Source organism: Caretta caretta, chromosome 10, assembly GCF_965140235.1.
Source record: "Caretta caretta isolate rCarCar2 chromosome 10, rCarCar1.hap1, whole genome shotgun sequence".
NCBI classification, from domain to species: domain Eukaryota; kingdom Metazoa; phylum Chordata; order Testudines; family Cheloniidae; genus Caretta; species Caretta caretta.
In genome coordinates, this window is record NC_134215.1 from 79,140,957 (window position 1) to 79,165,762 (window position 24,806).

The following is a 24,806-nucleotide window of genomic DNA, read 5'->3' on the forward strand; positions in this document are numbered from 1 at the left end:
CCACAGCGCCATCTCAGCTTTCAGTTGAAAAAGCAAGTTTCTAGCTTTCATGGTAGCAGAGAAAAGCATGAAAATGTGACCTGAATAGATCTTCATGGCTCAGAAATCAGAAGGCAAATAGAAAGCCCCCAAATGTATCTATAGGTTTTTAAAATCTCATGGTCTTTTGGAGCCTGACTTAAATTATGAACACATGAGGTTGGCCACATTACATACTTATATTATGGACTGTCTTCTACTCTGCTCCAGTTGAAGCCACGGGCAAAACTTGTCTTTTGACTTTAGTGGGGCCCTATATGTCTGCTTTTCTGTCTGGTATGGGTTGTCCTGGTGGTTGATGTAATGTGTGAATTCTTCATTATCCCTCCCGGTGCCAGTCCAGCAGAACTCTTGTCACACAGCAGAGGGAGCTAAACATACCTTCTGCTCTACAATTTAATATTGAACAACTTTGCACATCTTGGAAACATGCCCTGTTTTTTCAGAACGGCAGAGCACAAACAGAGCTCACTGAAGTCAATAGGCTGTGTAGGCGCTCAGCACTTTTGCAGATCAGGCCAGGAGGTTACAGGGCATGTGCATACATGTACAATGCATCATTTGCCAAGTCACATCATGATTTACACCCAGATAATGGAGGGTAGGATCAAACTCTTGTGGCTGGTGCATACAAAAGGCGCCTATACTGGACTGGACCTCAAAAAACCCAGTTCTAGTCTTGGCTTCACCCCCCCTGTGCCCCAGTTTACCCATCTATAAAATAGAGATATTGATACTGACCTCCTTTGTAAAATGCTTGGAGATTTACCGATGAAAAGCACTAGCTAAGAGCTGAGTATTATTATTACTGACCCACAAAGAGTCACAAATCATGGGGACTATATGCTATCTGATGGGTAAATGTAACCCACTGGTCAGTGTGTGTTATGTATCCCTCATTGTGCCGGACCCAGAAAGAGTGAGTCTGTTATAGCCCCATCATAAAACCAAGCTGGATAGCTCAAGCTATAACAATTTATGCTTTTAGTGCTGGAGATCCCAGTTCAGTTCTCAGTATCAGCCAAGATGGTGGTCATTGCATAAGCATCTCCTTTCCAGCAGCCACAGAAAACTGCATTGGGCAGTATCTCCTTCCCCAAGGCAGTCCGTGACTTTCCCCACCATCCTCTTCATATATTTCATGTTCTTGGCAATTAATATTACCTTAGCCTCCTGCTATTGTGCCATGGACAGGCAGTTGGAGAAATCTTCTAAAAGGAGCTGTGAACTAAAGAACTGGGCTCATGCATAGGCAATGAGAAGGAATGTGTCGGAAGATGACCCTACCTCTAAAAATTCATCTGGGAAGGCAGAAAGAAGTTCTCACTTCCCTAATAGCAGACTCTTACAACAGACCAGGAAAGGAAAGGGCTAGAAGCCAAACATATCCATATCCGCATCAAGAGGAGTCAATTCTCAGCTATCAGATGGTATTAACTTTTGATCACCACCAAGATGAGCAGCTTAAAAGCTGGAAGGACAGATCCGTTGACTCATTCCCAAGACCCTGGGCCAGTCAGTCCCCCACAGCTGTTTTAAGTTTTCTTCATTCCACACAACAACATGGAAATGTATAGTATGCCCATAATGCCACTTTGCAGGCCACATCACCACATAAACCCCAGTTAAAATGCCACCTGCCATATTTATGGCAACAGTTTAGAAATCCATATCTGACACTGAAGTAAGAAATCCCAACACTGGACTTAACAACCAGTAAAGACCAAGTGCCAGGAGAGATGATCATGGCAAAGCAATTCTTATTATTTCTAAAGCAGCCAAAATTGTACCAAGTGCTATCTGGCCATGCAAGAAGACAGGTATCTGCCCTAAAGATCTTACAGTCTTTGGCCCAACTCATGCAAGCTGACCTGCTTTCATGGGGCCGCATTGGGGCTCCATGCACGTCCTGGGTTCTGTCCACACAGACAAGGGATGCAGAGAAGAGATTTAGCACAGAACAATGCCCCCCTTAAACAAACAGTTTAAGCCCCGCAAATCACCTTTTACTTGTTTCTGTTTAGCAACACTGCTAACAGATTGCAATGCATTTAGCATTTCACCCTAATGGAGAACAATGAAATAGCTGACCAGAGTTTTCATGCTCCCTCAATCCTGGAGCCATTCTGTGCCAGTGACACCCCCACGTGAAATACATTACGCTGGCCACCCCACCCCACCCCACCCCAGGAATTGCCAGAGCAGAGGGGTGTTCCATTCATGCCTCCTTCGGTCTGTCCATGACCCCTGTGCTGGAGGTGGGGCTGTAGGACCCACTACAGCAGGCAGAATTCTCAACTAGCCATTTCAGGGGCAAAGCAGATTTAATTTATAGCAAAGAAGGGGTGGAGGGTCTGGCCCATTTTCCTTTGCTAGTTATTGAACTTTAGCTTCTAGCAGTGTTTTGGCTGACAGAAATTCTGATTTGGGAAATAATTGCTAGCGATGTGCAATGCTTCATCAAAATGAAACTGTGCACAAAGCCATCTGCTAATGGCAAGTACCTCAGGGGGAGATCCACAACTGGCGTAAATTATCATAGCTTCCTTGAAGCCAATGGAACTATGACAGTTTATGGCAACCGAGGCTCTGTCCCCGAAGTCTGCCATTGGAAAGATCTATAGCATCTTACTGTCTGAGGGTTGTTGCTGCTGTTGTGTGTTTCATTGCAGAGATTATCTCCTGCTCTGAAACTGAGAACATCCCATAGTCTAACACAAAGATATTTGCTTCAGAGATAGTCCCGAACCTATAAAATACTATTTAATCTTCTTACAGGCTGCAGGTATTAAACTGGATTGTCTATTCCTCCAGCAATATGCCCTTCACACCTGACCCTGTCTCTTATTGGAATTCAGCTGGGAGAGACCTAACAAAAATGGGATAATTTTCTCTGCTTCTACCCATAACTCATCTCATTTCTGGGTGCTACATGTCAAAGAAACTTCCAGCACTAAATGCTAGCAATGAAACCCCAATTCCTCTTGAACATCATTTTTGAAGGTAAGCTATGGAGTTTCATATGATTGCCTGAGAGATCTCTATTAGATAAGACAGTCTAATCACAAGGTAAAGGAATAGGTTTGAAAATACTCTGTTTACAAAAGAATATTAAAATAGTCTTCAGTCAATGAGACTGGAAAAAACAAGGGATAGACACTCAGAAGGTATTAAAGTCATTGAGCTATAACAATTTCCATCAGCTGATGATCTGCCCTTTACTTGCAAAAATTGTTTGGGTAGCTCATTTTGGAGAGGAAAAGTAAATTATGTTTAAATAAGGGGTTAGTTCAGGTATCTTTTTCTGTTCTCTGTTTTTCTTCTCTTTCTTTGATTTTGCTTTTTTTGTTGTGTTATGAAGAGTGACAATTTCCTTTACTTCTATACACTTTACTGAAGAATACAGCTGACTGTATCATTACATGCTTATAGTTAATATATGTACATGAACCTTTTAGACACTAGGAGTAGGATTTATAGGATCTCTCTCTCTCTCTGTAGGTACTTCTGTAGCCCCCATTACTGGAGTCTCTGAGCACCTCCCAAGTATTTAAAACAGAGATAGCAACATCTGTACCTGCCCCTTCCTTTCCCCTAGTTAGAAATCTAAATTGATTAGCTTATGGAGTTTTAAATATGTGAGTACATGTGCTTGAAGAATAACTTAGTGAATGGCTTAGAATTATGTTCTATTTACATCCTCTCCTCATTTAATATAACAATCCTATTCTGAAAACTGTTCAAAATAATAGTTTACGATACAATACACCAACTCCAAACTGCAAGGTGAATGTTATTCACCCCCACATCAATGTTTCTGTACTGCCATAGCCCACGTTCCTGTTGCTTTGGGATTTACACTTTGGCTCCCTCTGTAAGTATGTAAAATATGCTAATTATGCCCAAACAGACAGTGTGATAACTAGTCCACTTTGCCAGTCCTAATTTGGACAGTAGGTTTGAAGAGGTGTAGCCATAGTAACAAATGAATGCTCAGCACCTTTGTTTTTACTATAGCCAGGCCTTGTCTTCCGCTCTTCTCAAACTGAAAGCAAACATAGAAATCACCTTTTGTTTGGTTTGTATCTCATGAGAGTGCAAACATTGGGAAGCTGTGGAGTGGTACTAGCTGGGAGATATTAGAGCAATTACCAGGTACATTTCCAGCAACGTGTCAAGCTTATGTAGGTAAGTAACTGGCCTGTATGAAGAGTGGATTTAACATGATGGGGTCGTCCTTAGTACTTAATCTTCTATAGTGATTTAGACTGTAAGTAAGCTCCTTGGGGCAGGGACCATGTTGACTTATATGTTTATAAAGCACTGAGCACAGTGCTACAAACTATCAGATGGACCCAAATCAAAACCCAGATCTGAAGAACCCTGAGCTTTGTGAGGTGAAGTGATGGGGGAGAGCAGAATCCAGATACAGAGATAAATGTTGTGGCTGGCTCATCTCCATAATGAGCCAAACCAAAATGCCAGATCTGTACAGCCCCAAACTTTGGGAAATGGGGGGGTTGAAATCTGGATCCAGATCTGAATTTGCCAGTTTAGGCCCATCTTGTATAATGCAAACATAATGCCAGTTAATAATGCGTTGAGTTGAGTTAGGTGACAGTAGATCCTTGCACTACATGTTTCACACCAGAACTTCTTCTTTTGTAGGATTCTACACTTTTTGTAGCATGTAGTTCCGGTCCTGTTGAGATCCCTACATCTAGGAGCAGCAAGAGACTCCTAATGATAGGTGTAAATGCAGTTTGGTGACCAGGAGAAGTCTCCATTGGCTCCAGGAACATTGATCAGATTTGTGAGCATTTGGGAAATGCATTTACCACTGAGGAGAAGGCTTCAGAGGAACCGGGTTCTTTTCCTACTGTCCATGGTATTGGCTTTTTCCATCTATCAGCTTCTCTGTGGCCCTAAAATTCGTTCAGCACCTTGGACAGCATCTCAGCCTGAGGACCAAGTGAAAGTGACCACCAGGGACCTTTCCAGCAACAAGGCCGCTGCAGTGGACAATGGGACAACAGTATCCAAGATAAGGCATTGTGTATATGTGGACCCTACACCAACTGTGCCCATCACATCATCAGTAAATGCAACCCCACCCCTAGGAAGTGTCAATCTGAGCCACCTGGATGAAGAGGGAAGTTACCCAACACCACCCTCCCATGGAGAATACCCTCAAGACCTTTTTAGCTTGGAGGAGCGCAGGAAAGGGTGGGTCATACTTCACATCTTTGGCATGATGTATGTGTTTGTGGCCTTGGCCATAGTGTGTGATGAATATTTTGTCCCCGCCTTGGATGTAATCACGGAGAAGTTGCAAATCTCCGATGATGTGGCAGGGGCCACCTTCATGGCAGCAGGCGGATCAGCACCAGAACTCTTCACCTCTCTCATAGGTGTCTTCATCTCACATAGCAACGTGGGCATTGGCACCATTGTAGGCTCAGCAGTGTTTAATATTCTTTTTGTCATTGGCACCTGTGCCCTTTTCTCGAGGGAGATACTCCACCTGACCTGGTGGCCCTTGTTTAGAGACGTCTCATTCTACATTCTAGACTTACTGATGCTCATCCTGTTTTTCTTAGACAGCTTCATTGTTTGGTGGGAAAGCATCCTTTTGTTGAGTGCCTACGCCCTCTATGTGCTCACCATGAAATGGAACGTTTACTTAGAACAATGGGTGAAGGAACTGGTGAACAAGACAAGAAGTACTGTGAAGGCGGCCACTTCTGAAGACACAAGGAAGGTTAGTGTCCTCGTTGTTTTGTTGCCTCGTTGGAAATATTTGTTCTCACTTAAAGCACAAAGAAAGGTTGAGTCTCCTTGGCAAAGGGTGCATGGGACCAATCTAATCAACCCCTTCAAAACTACAACTGTTGGTCAAGACAATTGCTTTACTTACTGATGATTGTTAAAAGGTGAGGGAACGTAATCTAAATATTAGGAAGTGAGGGGGAAATCAAGAAAAAGTCCATAATCCATTCAAAGGGGGCTCAACTGTAGAACAATTCATACTGTATCCATTAGGTGCACCTCTGCATTTTCAGAGAGATGTATGGTATTTTCCACTCAGCTGTCATTAGTGGGAACTAGATGATTCAGTCCCATTCACTGCTGGAGATATAGGGCCTACATTAGCAGTCGGGAACCACAGAAGACACACTGGCTTGAAATGAGCATCCTAGGAGCGAACAGGAGCATTTCTTTGGTTGTTTGAATCTGAACAATATAAAGACCACAATCCTTCCCTTTTGCCTGTCAGGCTAGATCAGGAGTGGGCAAACTTTTTGGCCCGAGGGCCACATCTGGATGGGGAAATTGTATGCAGGGCCATGAATATAGGGCTGGGGCAGGGGATTGGGGTGCAGGAGGGAGTGCGGAGTGTGGGAGGGAGCTCTGGGCAGGGGATTGGGGTGCAGGAGGGGTGCGGGCTCTGGCCTGGTGCCGCTTACCTTGAGCAGCAGCATGCAGCAGGGCTAAGGCAGGCTCCCTGCCTGTCCTGGCCCCATGCCACTCCCCGAAGTGGCCAGCATGTCCGGCAGTGGCTCCTCGGGGGCGGGGGCAGGGGCAGGCAGCTCCGCCGGGTGCACTGCCCTTGCCTGCAGGTACCACCCCCAAAGCTCCCATTGGCCGTGGTTCCCTGTTCCTGTCCAATGGGAGCTGCAGGGGGCGGTGCCTGCAGGTGAGGGCAGCGCCCGGAGCTCTCTACCCCGCCCCCACCCAGGGGCCGAAGGGACGTGGTGCCGTCCACTTCTGGGAGTGGCGCAGGGCAAGAACAGGCACAAAACCTGTCTCAGCCCCAGCTATGCCACGGGGCTGGCAATCCCACAGGCCGGATGGAAAGCCCTGATGGGCCGGATCTGGCCCATGGGCCATAGTTTGCCCTCCCCTGGGCTAGATGCTGAGCAGTCTAAGCTACTGACTCCTGTGGTATATGAAAACTATGTGTAACTGTGGTATCATCACACCTTTTTTGTGCAGAATGTGAAAAGGAGCAGAGACCAAAGAATAGGAGGACTTGTGGCACCTTAGAGACTAACCAATTTATTTGAGCATAAGCTTTTGTGAGCTACAGCTCACTTCATCGGAAGCTCATGCTCAAATAAATTGGTTAGTCTCTAAGGTGCCACAAGTCCTCCTTTTCTTTTTGCAAATACAGACTAACATGGCCGCTACTCTGAGACCAAAGAATGATACTGAAAGGGATGAGTGGCACAGAGAGCGCTCCACGTAAATCAGGAGACATATGTGCAAATACTGCAGGACAACCTGATCTAATGGGAATCTGAGAAAGTTTTTCTAAGGAGTTTTGCCATTTTCTTGAACTGTGGATCTCCAACCCCCTTTTGCTCCCCTAAAAGAAGCTGAAGAAAGGGAGCAAGAGTGGGCTGGAGATCCACAGTTCAAAGGTGGGGAAGTGTGGAGCCAAGGAGCTGCCAGCCCATGAATTATGCTCCCCTCTGAACACGGCAGATTTCCAATAGGAAACTCATGTGTAACATCAGCTGCGTGCATAATCAATACACACACCATGGTCAACAGCAAGAATCAAACCTGGGGTCTTCAGCACCCAAGACACAAGCCTCTGCCCTTTGAACTAAGGGAGAATTCTAGCTGTGAGACAACATCAGACTGTATAGCTGCTGGAACCAGCCATGAGCAGGAAATGTGATCCCAGACTCCATGTGTGGAAAGCAACGCTGCACAGTGCAGGATTAACCCCCTCTGCACCTGCTCTCCCTCTCAGCAGATGGGTAAGGCATAGATTCTGGGGACAGAGGCAATGGTTACCCAGCTCCTCAGGAAGCACTGCAGAAGGGGAGGCTATCCTGGGTCTGGCACAAGTTCCATACGACTGTGTTTTGTCTTGCTCACAGATCCTGGGGATCTATAGGGTTTCCAGGCCACTCCGCCTACCCCTCTATGTGGCCACGAGATCCTCCCCACTGAGGCAAGTGTGTGACTCCAGTTCTGTGAGCAAACCTCATAGGCAGAGATCTGTAGACACTTCCTTGCAAGGGCAGCGTCCGTGCAGGTTGATGAAGAATGAATGGCATTCCCACAATTTTATATTCTTGTTTCCATGCAGCAAGGCAATGGGTCAGTTGCAAGGGGTGGAGCAAAGCACTCAGATGACAGCAAGAGACCAGAGGTAGGTGGATATAATAGTCTGTGCAACACTATATGGATCTGGAGTTATTGCAACTGGAACCAGCTCTGAATTTAAATAGATACACCAGGCAGAAACCGTTATGTCGGTCAGCAAAGGAAAGGGCACAAACGCCTTTCAGAACGTGTCCTCTTCTCGGTGTAAGGAAATATGAATCAAATTCTGCCTTTGTGAACAGGAGCAGCCATGGCCATTGAGCAAATGGAAGCGGAGGCAGAAACTGGCTTGTCTCAGGATAGGCCAATGCTGTAATCTGATGCTACTCTCGGGGATACTGTGAACTTGATCAGAGGGGCAGGCTTAGTCAGAGTAACGTGGATGATTCTCAGTCCACTTCCCAGCAGACAAATGCCCACAACAGATAAACCACCATAACTGGAACTAAGGCCCCAAGCCGGCCAACAGCTTAAGCATGTGCTCAACTTTAAGCATATGCTTTGCTGGATCAGGGCCTAACTTAGGACCCTCCTTGTTGGCAGTCTCTGCAGAGAGGCCATGGATAGGCTATGGAGACTGACCTCCTCTTTCTTCCCTGGAGCTGGCTGAGACACGTTAGTGAGGCAGGGATGGGAAACTTGCACTGCTGCTCCCTGTCCTGGCCCTGTTGATTGACTTGGAGACATCAGCCTCCCGGGCGTCAGCACTAAAAGACAGGAATCGTCTGACTGTGGGCAAATAGCCAGGTGGCCTGGGATTAACGGCCGTGTTGTACTTTCACCCTGTTCTACAGCTCGTGCCACCCTTCCAGCGAGGAGGCAGCGCCACGTCTCTACACAACAGCCACCTGCGCACCACCATCTGCCAGCTCATGATCCACACCCTGGACCCCCTGGCTGAAGGTGAGCCAACGCCCCCCCTCCGTGTGATTCGACACTCAGTTCTGTGGCCGGGGTGCCGGCAAAGCTCATAGCGATAGACACAGGATCAGGTCCTAGGCTGGTGAAAATCAGCACAGCTCCGTCGAAATCAGTTCGGCTGTTCCAGTTTACAGCAGCTGAGAAGCTGATCCACAGCAGTGTGTGCATATAATTATTTCAGAATGGGAGTACTTTCCAAAGGTCAGTCCTCTCTCCAGTCAAGGGCCCTGTGCCTGGAGGAAATGGCACTCCATTTCTGATGTGCTGTGGGAGCTGTTATTACAGCAACAAAAACCACCCAGACTCATTAAACATACCTGGGAAGAGGCAAGCAAAGACAAATTCAGCGGATCTGGTTTTGCCGTGGCGCTGAACCGTTTCCCCAGCAGCTGAAGGATGACTGGCCACATAAAAATATGCACCTTTCCGAGCTGATGTTTAATGGCGCCGTGAATTTGTAGCCAGATGTTTTCTTTTCACCGGGCTACAAAATAAGCAATGTAGAGATTGCTGAGGGTAAATCTGACATCAGTGTGCTTTGGAAGGCAAAGCGCTCTGACCTTGGTAACACACAACTCTTAAAATTACAACCCTAACCTGAGGCCTTCGGTTCTTACTGAGGTCAACTTGCTTCCAACCGGCATACAATAGCTGGTGTTTCCCATATGATGCCAGCCGCTCCTCTTATGCTGAGGAAGTGGCACCATAGTTCCCCAGGATTCCCAGTGGCTGTAGGCATGCTTTCAAAATGCTAATTAAAGCACTAGCTAATTTTGCCTCTAATATATAATTGCAGCTATCTGGCAGGTATAACAAAGTACCATTTCTGATAGTGTTCCATGAAGTTCACACATCAAGTAAATTCTCATCTTAATACTAACACCCACTTTTGATCCAGGGTTAATTAAGTAAAGGGATGTACACAATGTAAATTGATGGTGATCAATAGGTTACAGATAAGTGAAGACAATAGCATTCACATTTCCCTTGACCCATATGAACACTCCAGTGAATTAGTACACTTAACATTCCTTTGATGCATCCGATGAAGTGAGCTGTAGCTCACGAAAGCTTATGCTCAAATAAATTGGTTCGTCTCTAAGGTGCCACAAGTCCTCCTGTTCTTATTCCTTTGATAGTCACACATAAGTTAATTGGCCTGTTGCTCTGACCTGAGCTGGTCTGTCAGAGTCACAGGCACTATAGAAAAAAAAAAAAACGTATCTAAACAGATTAAACTAGCAATTGAAGAGAAACAGATCAACAGTGACTTCAGGGGGGTTTCCTCTTGTTACACCAAAGTTGCATTTGGCCCCGTGGGCGTTACAGCCAGGCAGGAGGCGGAAGATTCAGAACAACACTGGAATCAGGGATACCCATTCTTTTCAATAGGCTCAGTAGGCCATGCTGACCTCCTGGCGTGGAGTGCTTGAAGCCAATTCCATAAGAGGAATATACAAGAAATTAACAAACAAACCAGGAGGGCGGGATATCAGACACTGATCTTCCCGTGGTGGTTAGGCTGCTGAAATGCACGGGCAGACACAAGTTACCTGCCATCTTGCATAGCTGATAACTTCTCCATGAGCGAGACAACTCAGGTTCGTGGGTAATTTGCAAATGATAGTGCCACATGAGCTGCAGGGAAGAGGGAAGCTCTCTCCTGGAATGGAGAAAAGAAGCCATTCTGCAGAGGGTATGTTTATTGCTTCGCTGTAAGAAACCATAGCGTTAGCTATGGTATGCCTCCCCGCGCCCCAGCGCTGCCAGGATAAATGGGGGCAAGGCGGTGGTGGAGCGAGGCTGCTGAATAAGCCAGAGCACTGACAGAAACTTAACCTACAAATACCCTTTCTCCCCGCACCAACCTGCAGTTGACGCAGCCTCCTAGGCCAGCAACAGCCCCTGCCCTTGGAACGCATGTCAGGAGAATTAATGTCCCACTTTCAAATCACTGAGGCTGATCTCATGCAAACTGGCCAGTGGCCAGTCAGGCCTGAAGCTAATCAGTTTATCTTGGTCGAGAGATGCCCAGCCTGCCCTCACACTCCACTCCTAGAGGAGTCCACAGACTTCGCTCAGGGAGCCAACAGGTTAGTCCCATATAGTGCTGGGGCATGGCTGCCCTGATCCACCCCTCTGCAATGCAAGTGCTTTATCTCCCACTCGCAGCTGGGAGAGCATCAGGGAGACAGGGTGGTCTAGTAGTTAGAGAGCGAGCCTGGGCATTCGCCAAAGCACCCAGCTGTTTGCATCTGTGCACAGCAATGGGGGAGCTCTGCCTTGGAGCATTCCATACCCACTCTGCACATGGTTAAATGACACTACAAGGCGTAAGGCTGCAGGGAGTCTGGCTCTGAGCTCTGACTTATCCTTTCCCCCTCTGTACCAGGGGGATGAGAGCTAGAGCTGGTTGGAAAACTAAAAACACGGGGCTGCAATTTTACTCCCCCACCCCCATCCCATTTCTCACTGAAATATCATTTGGCTAAATATGCCCCCACCAACTCTGACATCCAGCTGCCTTTGTCAGGTGCTATGAGATCGTGGCCTGAGACACTAGTGTTACCTGATTTATGGATTATGTGTTAATTATACTGATTACTTAAGAATCATAGAATATCAGGGTTGGAAGAGACCTCAGGAGGTCATCTAGTCCAACCCCCTGCTCAAAGCAGGGCCAATCCCCAACTAAATCATCCCAGTTAACACTCAGATAGGTTCTTGTCTCAAGATCAGGCCCAGTATTCTTAAAGTTACTGTTCAGCCTGGAACCCCAATGTGCACAGCTGTAACACTCACATTTAGGAAACCCTTCTGTATCGGGTGATCGTTTTATTAATACCGTGAGCAAAGTCACAAACACTGTAACCCTGCCACGTAGCTAGAGATAATACAGGACGAGCATGCGAGCAGCCCTCTCCTCACACCATCCCCTGCAGAACAACCTGAAATGTTAATCAGTCACCTCCACACTCAAAACCTCTCACCTGAACTTAGTGGTGCTTTCAACCCAGGCTTGCTGGCCCATCCTGGGATCTAGGCTAGATCCCGGGTGCTGCTCTTGCTAGGGCTAGTAACCTCCCCACTTTGGCAAACCACTCAAATGCTGATAGTCCTCCAATGTCTTCCCACAATGCCCCATGTGCCCAGGAGGACAGCCAGGTTCTCCCACAATTCACAGGGAAAGAATTATAGAGCAGATCAGCTTGCTGCAAAGAGCCAGCACCACACATGGGGGAGCGCAGTACCAGCGAGCACACAGTAACTCGAGTAGGAGGCTTTGTGGGGTGGCTGCTCACAACTGGGTGGGAGTTAATTCCTTACTCCTGATGATAGGCCTGTCCCTCTTCTTATTCCCAGCAAAGTTTAAAGACAAGCTTGACGTCATGAGCAATTTGGCCACGGGCAAACTAGGCTCTCAGGTCAGACAAGGAGTGAAACCGGAAGGTGAGCTCAAGGCAAGCTGCGCCATTTGCCTGTAGCGTCCTTTTGCTTTGCACTGTACTTGCTCACCCCACCAGCACTGCAGATCTGGGACGGCCCACGAAATGTAGCCAGGCAACACAAATTCCTGCTCTGCGAGCACTGATCACATGCAGCTGTCTGTGCAAAAGCAGCTGCAAACGCTCGGGATATATACCGGCACCAAGAGCTGGCAATCAAGTTAGTTCCTGCAGAGCCCTGGGAGTACGTTAGTTAAATAAGCATCCAACTGGAAATGACCAGGATGCGACGGGCTATTCAATCAGAAGGGAGGATTGCGCCATTACATTCAGCAGCTGGGTGCTGATGCGTCACTAAGACAACAGGGGGGCTGCAAAGGGGATTTGTTCTTTAAAACAAACATAAGAGCCTGAGCCTGGGAGCTGGGTCTGACTCCTCGCCTGGAATGTGGCAGGGTGACTGTGCGACTGTCTTCTGAATAGCTGCTGGCTTTATCTATTTCAGTAGCAATTCATAGGCTGCTTGAGCTAGCACTTGTAGAGGTGGTAGCTGTCCCGCGCTGCAACATGGATCTATGCTATTCGTGGGGCTGGAGCCATCTGAAAGTGGATGGGTAAAATTCGCACTGAAGCGCCCATCTTTGCAGGCATGGTGCTATACCACTGGAGTGCCCTGACCATGTAATAACATAGTTTGGACTTGCCTGTGTAGATGGGACCAAGCTGTGGTAAAGCCCTAGATAAAGATCTGGGGGCATATCCTCAGCTGGAGCAAATTTTCATAGTTCCACTGACTTCAGTAGAGCCACCACTATTTACCCCAGGTGAGGATCTGCCCCCTGGAGGATCTTTCTTGTATAGATGGGGCTAGGTGACATCCTAGCCAAGTTACCACACTGTGCTATACCCTCAGGCCAGACGTTTTCAAAGTCCCACTTCTGTGCATCTCGTTATGCAACCCCCAAATGGCACATGCCAAGGACAGCTTCTGAAAACCTGACCTCACATTTGTACAAGGCTATAAAAACAGGATCACTAAAATAATTATAAGGGAGTTAGGTTCAGCCTGTACAGCTCAGGCAAAACCATCCTACAATACTAGTCTAGGTATGATTCTGTTTGAACATGATCCCCTGACCCAGCAGATTTGGCTATATAGATGGGCCCAGAACATATTCGCTAAGCCACATTACAGCAGCATGTCAAGGTCCCATTCTCCCTGACTCAATGCCTGTCTTCCCACCACTGTGCAATATCCATGTTCCAGCACTGTTCTGAGCGGCTGTTTGTAGGTTTCTCTCGCTTTCGGTAACATGGGTTAATGACATTCCTGGAGGGACCAGCACAGAGGAGTTCTGGGGATTTTTTCCTTTGTTATCGGGTGTCAGCACTTTTCTCTTTGGACATGTGCCAGGTGATTAGGGATTAAAGCCTGGCAGCCAGAACAGTCGTTTCTGAGAAACCTTGAACAATGCCAGACCCTAGAGAATGCCCCTGTCATGGTGGAAAGAAGGAAGCAGAGCCCTGCATCCTGCCTGGTTGTTGAGGCTGGCTTTAATAGAATTCTCAAACTCTGCGCCGTGACACATGTCCGCTAGCAATCAGCCAATCAGCACTCCCTCCCCTCGCTATGCGTGCTTTTAGCCGCACGGGTATTACAGAAGTGATGCCCCAGCACAAAGAGGTGAGGCAAAGCTGCTATAAAAACCTTACATCCAAGGTTAGTGGGCCTGATCGTGACCTGCTTTTGCTGGCCACACTGTATAACTGGGGTGTATCTGTAGGATAATCAGAGGAAACAAACAGATTGACCTTCCAACCCTTCAGAAAGAGCTTGCTCTGCACTGCTCCAGTTTATGGGGTTGGAAACGTAAATGTTTCGCACTCTCAAGCTCCCTGCTGGTAAGGGGGGAGGTCATCTCTAACTGCTTGCATCGCTGGGCCCAGCTCTCTCTCTCATCCTTTCAAGCAGAGAACAAAGCAGAAGCAGAATTAGCAACCATTGTTCAAGCCACACCTGTCAGCGACTCCAACCTCAGCGCGGTGGAGGATGAACACAGTGTGGACAAACCCCATGGCGGGCAGGTACTGTGAACTGGAGCCACATGGAACAAGAGCTCAGCCCAGGCCAAAACCTCAGAGCCATGTCCGGTGAAAGAGGGCACAGCCCAGCTCAAGTAATTAGCCACTCTAAATAGACCTTCCTTGTAGTAACAAGCTAGCTTGAGTGGCAACAGAGAGAGCAAACACAAGTAACTAGTTAGACCCAGTCAGCTAAGACCGCAAAATGCTCCTTCTAGTCAAATCCAGGCTCAGAGGTCCTACAGCACCAGACTGTGGTTGCCTCACATAGTGTACTGCTTTACTCCTCAAGCTGTCCCATTGATTTCAGTGAGACTGCTCAAGGAGTAAGTTACTCCGCAGTGGAAATGAGGCTATCACAACCTGTGTAAATTGGTTAGGGCAAAGACCGTGTCATCCTCCGTGGCAGTTCTTTTTGTTCTAATACGATTTGCCCTAACCCAGGGAAGGGACAGTGGCCCCTTTAAAGAGATGAGGATATTTTGTGGTGTTGATGACCTAGTGGTTTTAAAGCCAGGTAACATGTATTGTCTGTGTGTGTCCAGGGCCCAACACAACGGGGTCCCGATCCATGACCAGGGCCTCTGGGCACTACTGTAATACATACACTTAAGATATTCAGGAGTCTGACTGCAGCCTCTCTGGGCACCTGCACTGAGAGGGGGTCATTCACAACGTGGTCACGTAATAGTGACCTGGGGGACGGACTGTTCTGCAAATATGTACAAGCGGGATAATCAAAAACAAGATCTCTGCCCTGGGGGACAGGAACACACTGAGCCAGCCATGGCTGTGTGTGTATGCGCACATGCACGTGTGGAGCCGTCAATGTAGATTTCTAGTTGTTTCAAAATGTGTGTGTGGGGGGGTGTGTGTTTTTGTTTTACAGCGCTCTCTGGATATAGAAGGCAGCAGCTCTGAGGAGGAGGAAGATTGTGATGATGAGAGTGAGGATGAAGATGAGGAGGAAGAAAATGACGAGCCATTATCCCTCAAATGGCCAGAGACCAGGAGAAAACAAGCGATTTACCTTTTCCTCCTGCCCATTGTGTTCCCTCTCTGGCTCACAGTGCCCGATGTTAGGAACCCAGTAAGATTTTACTTTCTTTATGCCACTGCGATGGATAACTAAACTCTAGCTTTATTAGCAACAGAGCCACGGGGTTTCTGTTTTCCCCATGGATAGCTAGGGCCTCTATGTACCTACTTCCCACTGATGGTAGTGGGAGCTGGAGCCCCAGTTCTGGGACTGGGGTTGCTTTCAAAGGCAAGAAGTAACTGAAAGCAGGTATTCTTCTCTACCTTGCCCTGAATTTTACAAGGCAAAACCAGCAGGCAATGGCTAATGCTGAGTAGCAGAGACTCCTCTAGGAAACCGCGGAGGCTGTGTCAGTCCCAGATTTGGTAGGACAGAAACCACCACTGCAGATGGTACTCTCAGCTAGCAGTGGCAGAAGAGAGGCTAACAACAGAACGAGCTCGGAGCCCGAGCTCCCCTCTGTCCTGGCCAGGGCGTCGGTCCGTGTTGTGTGGGAGGCAGATCGGCAGGGAAGCGTGGGCCGCTTCGCACTGCCGCTGCGTTCATTATACCTGCTTGGAGCTAGAAGACGTCACTCCCCACGTCAGCACTTCTTTTTTTTTTAAGCAAACCCTGAAAAATGTAAAGAAGAAATAAACAAAAATTGTTTCTGTGCCTGCGTAGGACTGGCCATAGAGCTCGTTAACTGGCAGGAGACTGAATTACTCCATACTGCTGCTCTCTAGATCCATGGCATTTCATTGGCAGCAGGTAGTCATTGCACCTAGCGGCGCTGGTTACATCCGATATTTCTCTACCACTGCGGTTCTCAAACTTCACTGCACCACGACCCCCTTCTGACAACAAAAATTACTACACCACCCCAGGAGCCCGCCCGAACCCCACCACCCCAGCTGCGGGGGGGCCAAAGCCGAAACCCAAGCCCCGCCGCCCTTGGCAGGGTGCGGGCAAAGCTGAAGCCCAAGGGCTTCAACCCCAGGCAGGGAGCTTGTAACCTGAGCCCCACTGCCCAGGGCTGAAGCCCTTGGGCTTGGGCCTCAGGCAGTCGGGGTCGGGCTCGGGAACCGCTGCTCTACTACATGGCTGCAGGCCGTTAGCAATGAGGGTGAAGTCTGCCCACTGAACAGGCACATGACAGGATGCAAGAGCCTCTGCAAAAAATACTGGCAGTGGCATGAAACGCAATAAAATAGCGTGGAGTGGAAACTAAGCACGGTGAAGCTTGTTTTAAGCGACCACCTAAGGTATCAAGAAAAACTCGGCACTTAGAGGTGTGAAAAATCAAACAAAATGATACCAGAGACTATAGGGCCATGTTAAAATAAGACTATGAGGTGAAGTGATGGAGGGTGAATAGGGCTGTTGGAAAGATCAGAACCCTAATTGTTTTCTTTTCAAACTTGCTTTGAACAGAGGTCTAGAAACTTCTTTGCCCTCACATTTCTAGGAGCCATCGTCTGGATTGCAGCATTCTCCTACCTCATGGTGTGGTGGGCACATCAGGTAAGAGGTTCTCTTTCTCCCTAAAAACAAAGAGTGGTTCAAAAAACAAGTCGAGGGGGGAAAATGCCCTACTGTGGCAGACACATTTGACCTGGTCTACACCCTACAAATTAAATAGACCAAGCTACATGGCTCAGGCCTGTGAAAAATTTTGCAGCCCGTATGATATAATTAGGTCAGCCTAAGAATTGTTCCACGGACTTAGCTTCCAGCTCTTGGAGAGGCGGAGGACAGTGATGGAAGAACTCTTTCCGTCGATGTAGGAACCGTCTATATTACAGGGGCAGCAGCACAGATGTTACCCTTTGTTTTCAATGACTTTACAGCTGCTGCCATCAATTAACACGAGACATTTTGTTCTGGAAGAACCCAAGTGAGAATGTTCAATCCCGTCCTTTTTCATTTGACAAAGATTAATTTCCACCCCCACCCCCACCCCAGTTTCTAAGGGAATTTGTGCATCAGTGGAAGAAATGTCGTCAAGCTGACAATTATCTTAATAGTCTTTTTATCAATGCATGTTTCGATGGGGGGAAATAAGTGTTTTATCCTTCTCTAATTAAATTTCTAATAATAGAGGGTCTGATATAGCATGGTGCTCAGTGCCCTCAGGCCTCTGGCCTTAATATCAATTTGCTATTCAAGGGGAGGCGAAGGTACTCGGCCCCTTGCAGGATTGGGGCCTACAATTTGTATTTGGTAATATATTGTACGCCTATGTTATAGTTAATCAAACCACGAATCAGCAGAAATTGTGGACACCGAACCACAGTAGAGATCTCAGCAAATGGGATTGTGCGTCCAACTAGGCAGACCACTCAGAGAAAGAACTGATCACGATTTGGGCCAGTTTTAAATTTGGAGAGTAAAGCGAACGCCACACCGTCTGGAGACGGTCCAAGACAGACACGTGCTGTGGTGCAACGGAACACGCTCCCACTGGGGCTCGCCTCCGAGGCCCCACTTTGCAGTTAGAAGGGGATAAAGGAAATAGCTTTCCATTAAAGAGAGGGTTTCACATCAAAACAAGCTAGAGAATTAGGCTATCTTGAAAAGCAGAAATAGGCTGCAGCCTTTAAGGGGGTTTCAGATAAAATCACAACCCAAATACAGCACCACGCCTTCAGGAATGAAAAGGGTTAATTCAATTCTTTGTTTTAAAACTAAGGACCATTGTTGCTGTTTATTAGGTTGGAGAAACCATTGGGATTTCGGAGGAAATTATGGGTTTAACAATCCTGGCAGCAGGGACTTCAATCCCTGACCTCATCACAAGTGTTATTGTTGCACGTAAAGGCCTGGGTGACATGGCTGTCTCCAGCTCTGTGGGCAGCAACATCTTTGATATCACTGTTGGGTAAGTACTAGCCACATGTTAAGAGTCACGTTTGTTTTGAAGTAGAAAATGCTGTATTTCTATTCCAGTCTAAATCTGACTCGTTACTTTCACGTTGGATAAAAACCAAATTAAAGAACAGCAGGACAGTTAGTTACACACATTCATTTGAACAGATTTCTTTAGTTAACTTGACCCAAAAAGAGAGACTTTATAACTAAAACCCAACACCAGGTACTGCAGTGTGGGGATAACTCAAGGCTTTTTAAGTGGTGTAAGTTTTTAGTTTAAACAGCTGTATTGCCACTGAACATGAGTATGTGGTTTAAAATAAATAACAACAGCAGCTTCACCCAAGGATCTCAGCATGCCTCAAAACATTTAATCTTTCAGCACCAAGGTGTTGGAGACAGTGACAGTGTCCCTACTTTAACTGAGAAGGTTTCCCCCTTCTTAACTGACATTTTAAAAAAAATTATTTCTGGTTTTTTTTATGGTTTAGGGTAATGGGACTTGCATTGATCCTGTTACAGTTTGATGGATTTTTATATGATAAGATCTAGAGATCTACTGCACTCAGCTGACATTGCTAATTTTAAAATCAGACACACTGTGGTACTCACTGAGTAGCCGTTTTTCCAAAATTAAATAGCTCTGTCATTTAAAAAAAATGCAAAGGGGCTTTCACATTTAGTGTAGCTTACAGCATGACACAGCCCAGTGGTAGTTTTTGATTAATATGTTTTACTAGCTATGCTTTAGAGAGAAATCTGAAAACATGGTTTAAGAAGTTTGTTTTTCAATGATTCAGGCCAGATGCTAAGTACATAGAGCTGTCAAGTGCCTGTTTAACAATTAGGTACCTTTTGAAACATTAGAACACTGACCACGTGATGGGGCAATTCCTGATTGACCAGACTGTGGTGCACAGAACCCTTTCTGGTGGCCTGGATTGCTGCCAAGTTACCTGATCTGCTTCCTCTTCCTGCTCTGGGGCTGCTTGTACAGGTCCCCAGGCTCTTCATCTTTGGAGTCTGCTCAGACTGGCTGGAACAGAGCTGCCATCCCTCTAGATTGCTGTGTTACAGATCTCTGATAGATAAAAGAAGAGGTGGTAAAGGAGTGGAAATTTCCTGACTCAGTAATTTTCTTTCTGCTAGCAGCATCTCACACAGTCCTGCTGCATGTGGGCAGTGTACTCCCCTCCTGTCTGCAGTTTCCGGAGGCAGTTCAAGGCCATAGAATAGCCTGTGCTAGCCACGCGCCCTTCTCGGGCCTGCCGCCAGGCTATTCATTCCCAAGCTGTGTGGAAACTGGGAGAGAATAATGAGTGAGTAATTCCAACGCCAAGCAAGTAAGACTGTACAGTAAGTCCTTGCTTAGATGGTAGCTGTCCAAATAAAATGGTGACTCTTGGCTGCAGAGCCATCCAGCGTAGCAGAATTGTGGGAGATGCTGCTAGCAGAAAGGAAATTATTGGGAAAGAAAATTTCCATTCTGCAGCCCAGCCTCTCCCACAATTCTACTACTCATGGGAGTGGCTAGGAGCAGGGAGGGTTAAGAGAACAAACAGAAGGAAAAGGAAACCCCTCCCCGCTTCCCCCATTTTTCCCTTTTGGATTGCTCAGATGGCAAGGTTGTTACTGGACCACCACCTGTAGCACCCTCTTCCCTTGAGACAGGGATTTCACTGTCAAAGTAAGGTTTCCATACAGAACCTCGTTTTCTTCACCCATTTGTTGAGTCTTTTAAGGTTGAAGATGGCACTGACATCCCCAGGGCGCTTCTGAACAAAGATGATGCTGGAGTAAAATGCTGAGAAGCGTTCTTCTGGAGGAACACCTTCTATCATTCCTATATCCAGGAGATGGGAGAACTCATTCTGGACCAGCTTGCACCTGGCAGGATCGCTAGTGATGGAAGAAGAGGGATGGGATGAAGCCTTTATTGCACAAGGGATACTCCTTCAAGCTCTCTCTCACACCCACTTGTCTGTGGTAGAGGCAACCCATTCATCTGGAAAGTGGGAAATCCTGTGTCCTGAGCTCAGGTTTGGGCAGAAGAACGTTCTCTTGTCGTCATAACGAGTCCTTAGAGGCTGCAGGAGCACCTTGAGGTTTTCTGCTCACTCCTTGGGTCCCTTGACATATCTGTTCTCTTTCCTCTGGAACCTCTATGAGGAAAATGGATGAAAGGAGCTGATAGTGGGTTTGTAGTTCCTTCCGTGAGCCTGTCCAATTTTTTTCTAAAGAGGAGAAATCCTGTAAATTTAACACCGGACTTGGAGTATCTACTGTCCAGGAAGCAAAGCCATATGTGTCTCCTGGCCACTGAGCTGGATGCCCTGGCTCTGGCAGAAAACCTTATAGCATCTAGCGGAGCATTGGCCATGAAAGCTGCTGCTAGGGAGATTTTTCTTAAATATAGATTTAAAGTCAGGTTGGTCTCTGACCTTAAGGGCTTTAAGGTCCTCCAGCCATGACACTGTGGCTCAAACAGAGCATGTGTCTAAGGGTGTCTGAAGAAGCATCAAAGCCCCTTCTAAGGCTTCCACCTTCCTATCCATTGGATCCTTGTGGAAGAAGTCCCCTTTGGATGGACTAACCCTATGCTCTGCTAGAGATGCTATGGCAGCATTGACCACAGGCATATCTGTGAGAGCATTCTTTGGCTCTTGCAGCTCGTAGAATCTGAGAACATGCCTCTCAATGCTTTTATCATTTTCAGCAGATTCCCACACCTCCCGGATTACCTCCTCAAAAGGATGGGTGCAGGGAAATCACTGCCTCAAGGGAGGATTTGTCAGTGAGGTATTTGCTCTGAGACTTGTGCTCAAGGTCCTGCTCAGGCTGGAGCTCAATTGTGGAGAGAACCTTTTTGCACCTGGTTACAAACTTCTCAGGGGGAAAAAACCTTTGTTGCATTTTGTCCAGGTCCTGCTCAGAAGTAGTCTGCTAGCTCTCCTTCGCAGCCGAGGAGGAGGTGTCTGAGTCAAAGGACAGATATCTTCTATGGCAGACCCTTTTGCAGCTAGCTTTGCACTGGGCTCTGAGCCCTCTAGAAATTTCTACCTCTGATTCCTCTCTTGTAGGCTCACACTCTCCCAGGCCAGGGGATGTGGATTCACTGCCAGAGTTTCCTGCCTCAAGCGGCGAGGAAGGGATGCTGATTGTAAGCCCTGCTTCTATCCCCAAGGCACTTTGGACCCATTCAGGATGTGGGGTGGGATGGGGTGGGGTGGGGCCAGGAGCCTTGTTGGTAAGTCTTATCCTTAAGGTCCTGAATTGCCCCAGGACTCCCCCTCCCCCAGGCTGGCTGAATGGAGTCCTTAGAACTGCTCCCTGTTCTGTTCTGTGTCTCCCGCTCACGCTTGTCTGTGGTGGAGTCGCAGCTTCCTCGGGGATACAGGTCCCAAGCTGCTTGTCGAACTCCAAGCTCTGCACCCTAGCAGCACTCGGGTCAGCTGGCTGACAATAGGCAGGGCATAATTTTTCCTCTGTAGAGCCCGTTAAAGCTGCCTCACGAGATGGAGCCCCTTGGGGGGTTAGCCGGGAGCCTGCGCAGATGCTCTGCCATCCCTGAAAGCTGGTAGAGGGCCTTGAGCCACATGCTGCTAAATACCTGGTCCAAGAGGGAGAGAATACAAAGCAGGCTGCTACCTGCTGCCCAAAAACAAAACCCCAAAAGGCAAAGAAAAGGTCAGGAACACAGAGGACCACCTCTGACGGCCCCTGGAGGCAGAAGAACTGGCAGCAGGCCAGAGAAGGGGGCACAGCTAGCCCAGGCTGTGCTACAGCTTTGAACGGCCTCCGGAAACTGCAGCCCGGAGAGGAATCGCCCACACGTAGCAGAAGCATGGGGGCTGCTAGGCTGCAGAAACAGGAGCCGAGCCAGCAGCAGGACAGGAAACGCCAGGTGCCAGTGGGCCCTGGAACTAGGTCTGGGCAACACATGCAAGGATAGAAGAGGACAAGTCAGCAGGAAAGCATACGTAGAGGAAGAGAAGCCTGAGACCAAGCACTAGAGCAGCAGTTCTCAAACTGTGGGTCGGGACCCCAAAGTGGGTCACGACCCCATTGTAATGGGGTTGCCAGGATTGGCTTAGACTTGCTGGGGCCAGGGACCAAAACCCGAGGGCTTCAGCCCGGGCATTGGGACTCAGGTTACAGGCCCCTGCCTGGGGCTGCAGTCCTTGAGCTTCAGCTTTGCCGGCCCCCCGCCCACCCACAGGGGCTCGGGTTGGCTCAGGCTTCAGTCCCTCCTCCTCAGGTTGCACAGTAATTTTTATTGTACAAAGGGGGTCATGGAGCAATGAGGTTTGAGAACCCCTGCACTAGAGAAGCACATGTTTGGGAGTTGGAGTCAGAGATGGACAGGAGAAATAGAGCAGAGATTAAATGAGTGGCAAGAGGAGATCAGTGGGATCAGGTTTCGTCCCCCCCCGGGGAGATCCCATGTATTGCATTTCAGTTTTATGTTAGCAGCCGATGTTGCTGCAGCAGGTCTGTGAAAGAGGTTATTAAGATGCAGCCCAATCTCTGGAAAAGTTTGAGCATATGCCTCCCTAGGCTCACCCAGTTTCAGTTTTTCAAGAGAGCAACAAAGATCTCTTGGCCTAATGCTCAGGATTTGGAGTCTGGAGATCCAAGTGTTGTCTCATCTATCTCAGGCTTCCTGGGGGAGTTTACTCAAGACACAAGCTCCACGCCTGTTTTCCCCCCATCTGTAAAACAGAGATAAGACTTATGTTACCTGACTTTGTGGTACAGAAAGGTTTAATTCATGAATATTATTGGTAGGGTGCTTTGAGATTCCTGATTGAAAAGAATGAAAGCAGTGCAGAGTACTATCCCAAACTCAATTCCTAGGGTAGAAAGCAAGATAAGGCAGTTTTAGATAAAACAACATAGTGAGGATTGCACATTAAGTTTTTCTGCAGGGATCTTGATACCAATTGCTTTATAGCTATGTATAAAATTCAATTTTGCATGAACTTCTCTAAGCATTCCTTTAAACTGCTTTTCCCTTACTTACAGTTTGCCAGTTCCTTGGTTCCTTTATTCGGTCTTCAATGGACTCAGCTCAGTTGCTGTCAGTAGTAATGGTTTGTTTTGTGCAATTGTTCTGCTTTTTCTCATGCTCCTGTTTGTGATCACCTCCATTGCTCTATCTAAATGGAAAATGAACAAACTGTTGGGGCTCACCATGTTTGCTCTTTACTTTGTATTTTTGATTATCAGTGTGATGCTAGAAGATAGAATCATAACCTGCCCAATATCTGTGTGAGGCTTGGGTGTAACTACTCTTTGGGCAGCACAAGTCGATGTGATCTCCATATACAGTATGTATAAGTGAACTTGAAAATGGGTTTAAGGTAGTTATGTTTTACTTACTTAAACCAATTGTAAACTTACTGAAAACTGTGAAAACTAAGCTTAGTGAAACTTAAATTCAAATAAAGATTTCTATTAATATATTTATTTGCATGAATATATATTTAGGCCCCAATCCTGCAAAGACCCACACAGGTGTTTAAAATGTTATGCACTGCAAGTAGTCCTATTGACGTAAGAAGATGAAAGACTGAGGCCCTGCCCACTTGTAGTCATTAAAGATCCCTGGCAATTTTTGCAGGAGTCAGAGTATTATTAGTCTTTGCAGAAACAGGGTCTAAATTATTAATGAAAGGGCCTGATCCTACACCCACGGAAGTCAATGGAGCTTTGTCAATGGGTGTGGGATTTAGCCCTGTGGAGAGAGCCAGTGCTGATCTTCTTACACCCCCCAAATAGGGCTTAAATAGGATGCAAGTGTTGAAAAGGCCTAGAGTTGGTCCCTCTAAACAGAGGGGAATTTCACCCTAAACTCTTTGGAGACAGAGCAATAAACTGATTTCTGTGCTCAGTCGGAGAAGCATTTACCAGTTACACAGCAATCCTGAAGGAGATCCACTCTTCTCCATTATAAATAGGCATCTAATCCTGCAATGTGATCCCTCAACTCATGGTGAAATCCTACATAAACCAGTGGGACTCCATATGAACGTAAGAGTCCATTGGTACAGTTTGCTTTGCAGGATTCAGGGACTAGGAGAGCAAGCTGCATAGCAGTAAAAGGTAAGGAAAACAGGAAGTGAAACTGTTATCAAAAGAAGCAGCAGAAGTGATCTTATATTGCTTTTCACCCCCTGAAAGTGATTGTATTCAACTTCTGTTAGCACTAATGTGTTTTGCATAATTGTGTCACATGAGGAAATTCTAATTGTCATCCACCATTATCAATTAGCCTGTATGGTTCAAGGTTACCAATGGCTCAATTA

General features: G+C 47.1%; 1 protein-coding gene across 1 annotated transcript; it reads left to right on the forward strand.

The window, feature by feature from the left end:
• Positions 1-5,187: 5,187 nt before the first annotated feature.
• SLC24A1 (solute carrier family 24 member 1) lies at positions 5,188-24,797 on the forward strand. The gene is made up of 10 exons (XM_075133229.1): positions 5,188-5,265; positions 5,640-5,800; positions 8,144-8,206; positions 8,955-9,063; positions 12,445-12,531; positions 14,497-14,612; positions 15,499-15,699; positions 17,062-17,151; positions 18,342-18,508; positions 23,524-24,797. Exons 1-10 carry the CDS (start codon positions 5,217-5,219, stop codon positions 23,771-23,773), a joined length of 1,293 nt encoding a protein of 430 aa, XP_074989330.1. The 5' UTR covers positions 5,188-5,216; the 3' UTR covers positions 23,774-24,797.
• The last annotated feature ends 9 nt before the right edge of the window (positions 24,798-24,806 follow it).

Coding starts and splice junctions, on each gene's coding strand:
- SLC24A1 (XM_075133229.1), top strand. CDS start 5,217: ATGGAGAATACCCTCAAGACCTTTTTAGCTTGGAGGAGCGCAGGAAAG. Junction 14,613..15,498: donor ACAAACCCCATGGCGGGCAG/GTACTGTGAACT, acceptor TTTGTTTTACAG/CGCTCTCTGGATATAGAAGG. Junction 17,152..18,341: donor TGGTGTGGTGGGCACATCAG/GTAAGAGGTTCT, acceptor GCTGTTTATTAG/GTTGGAGAAACCATTGGGAT.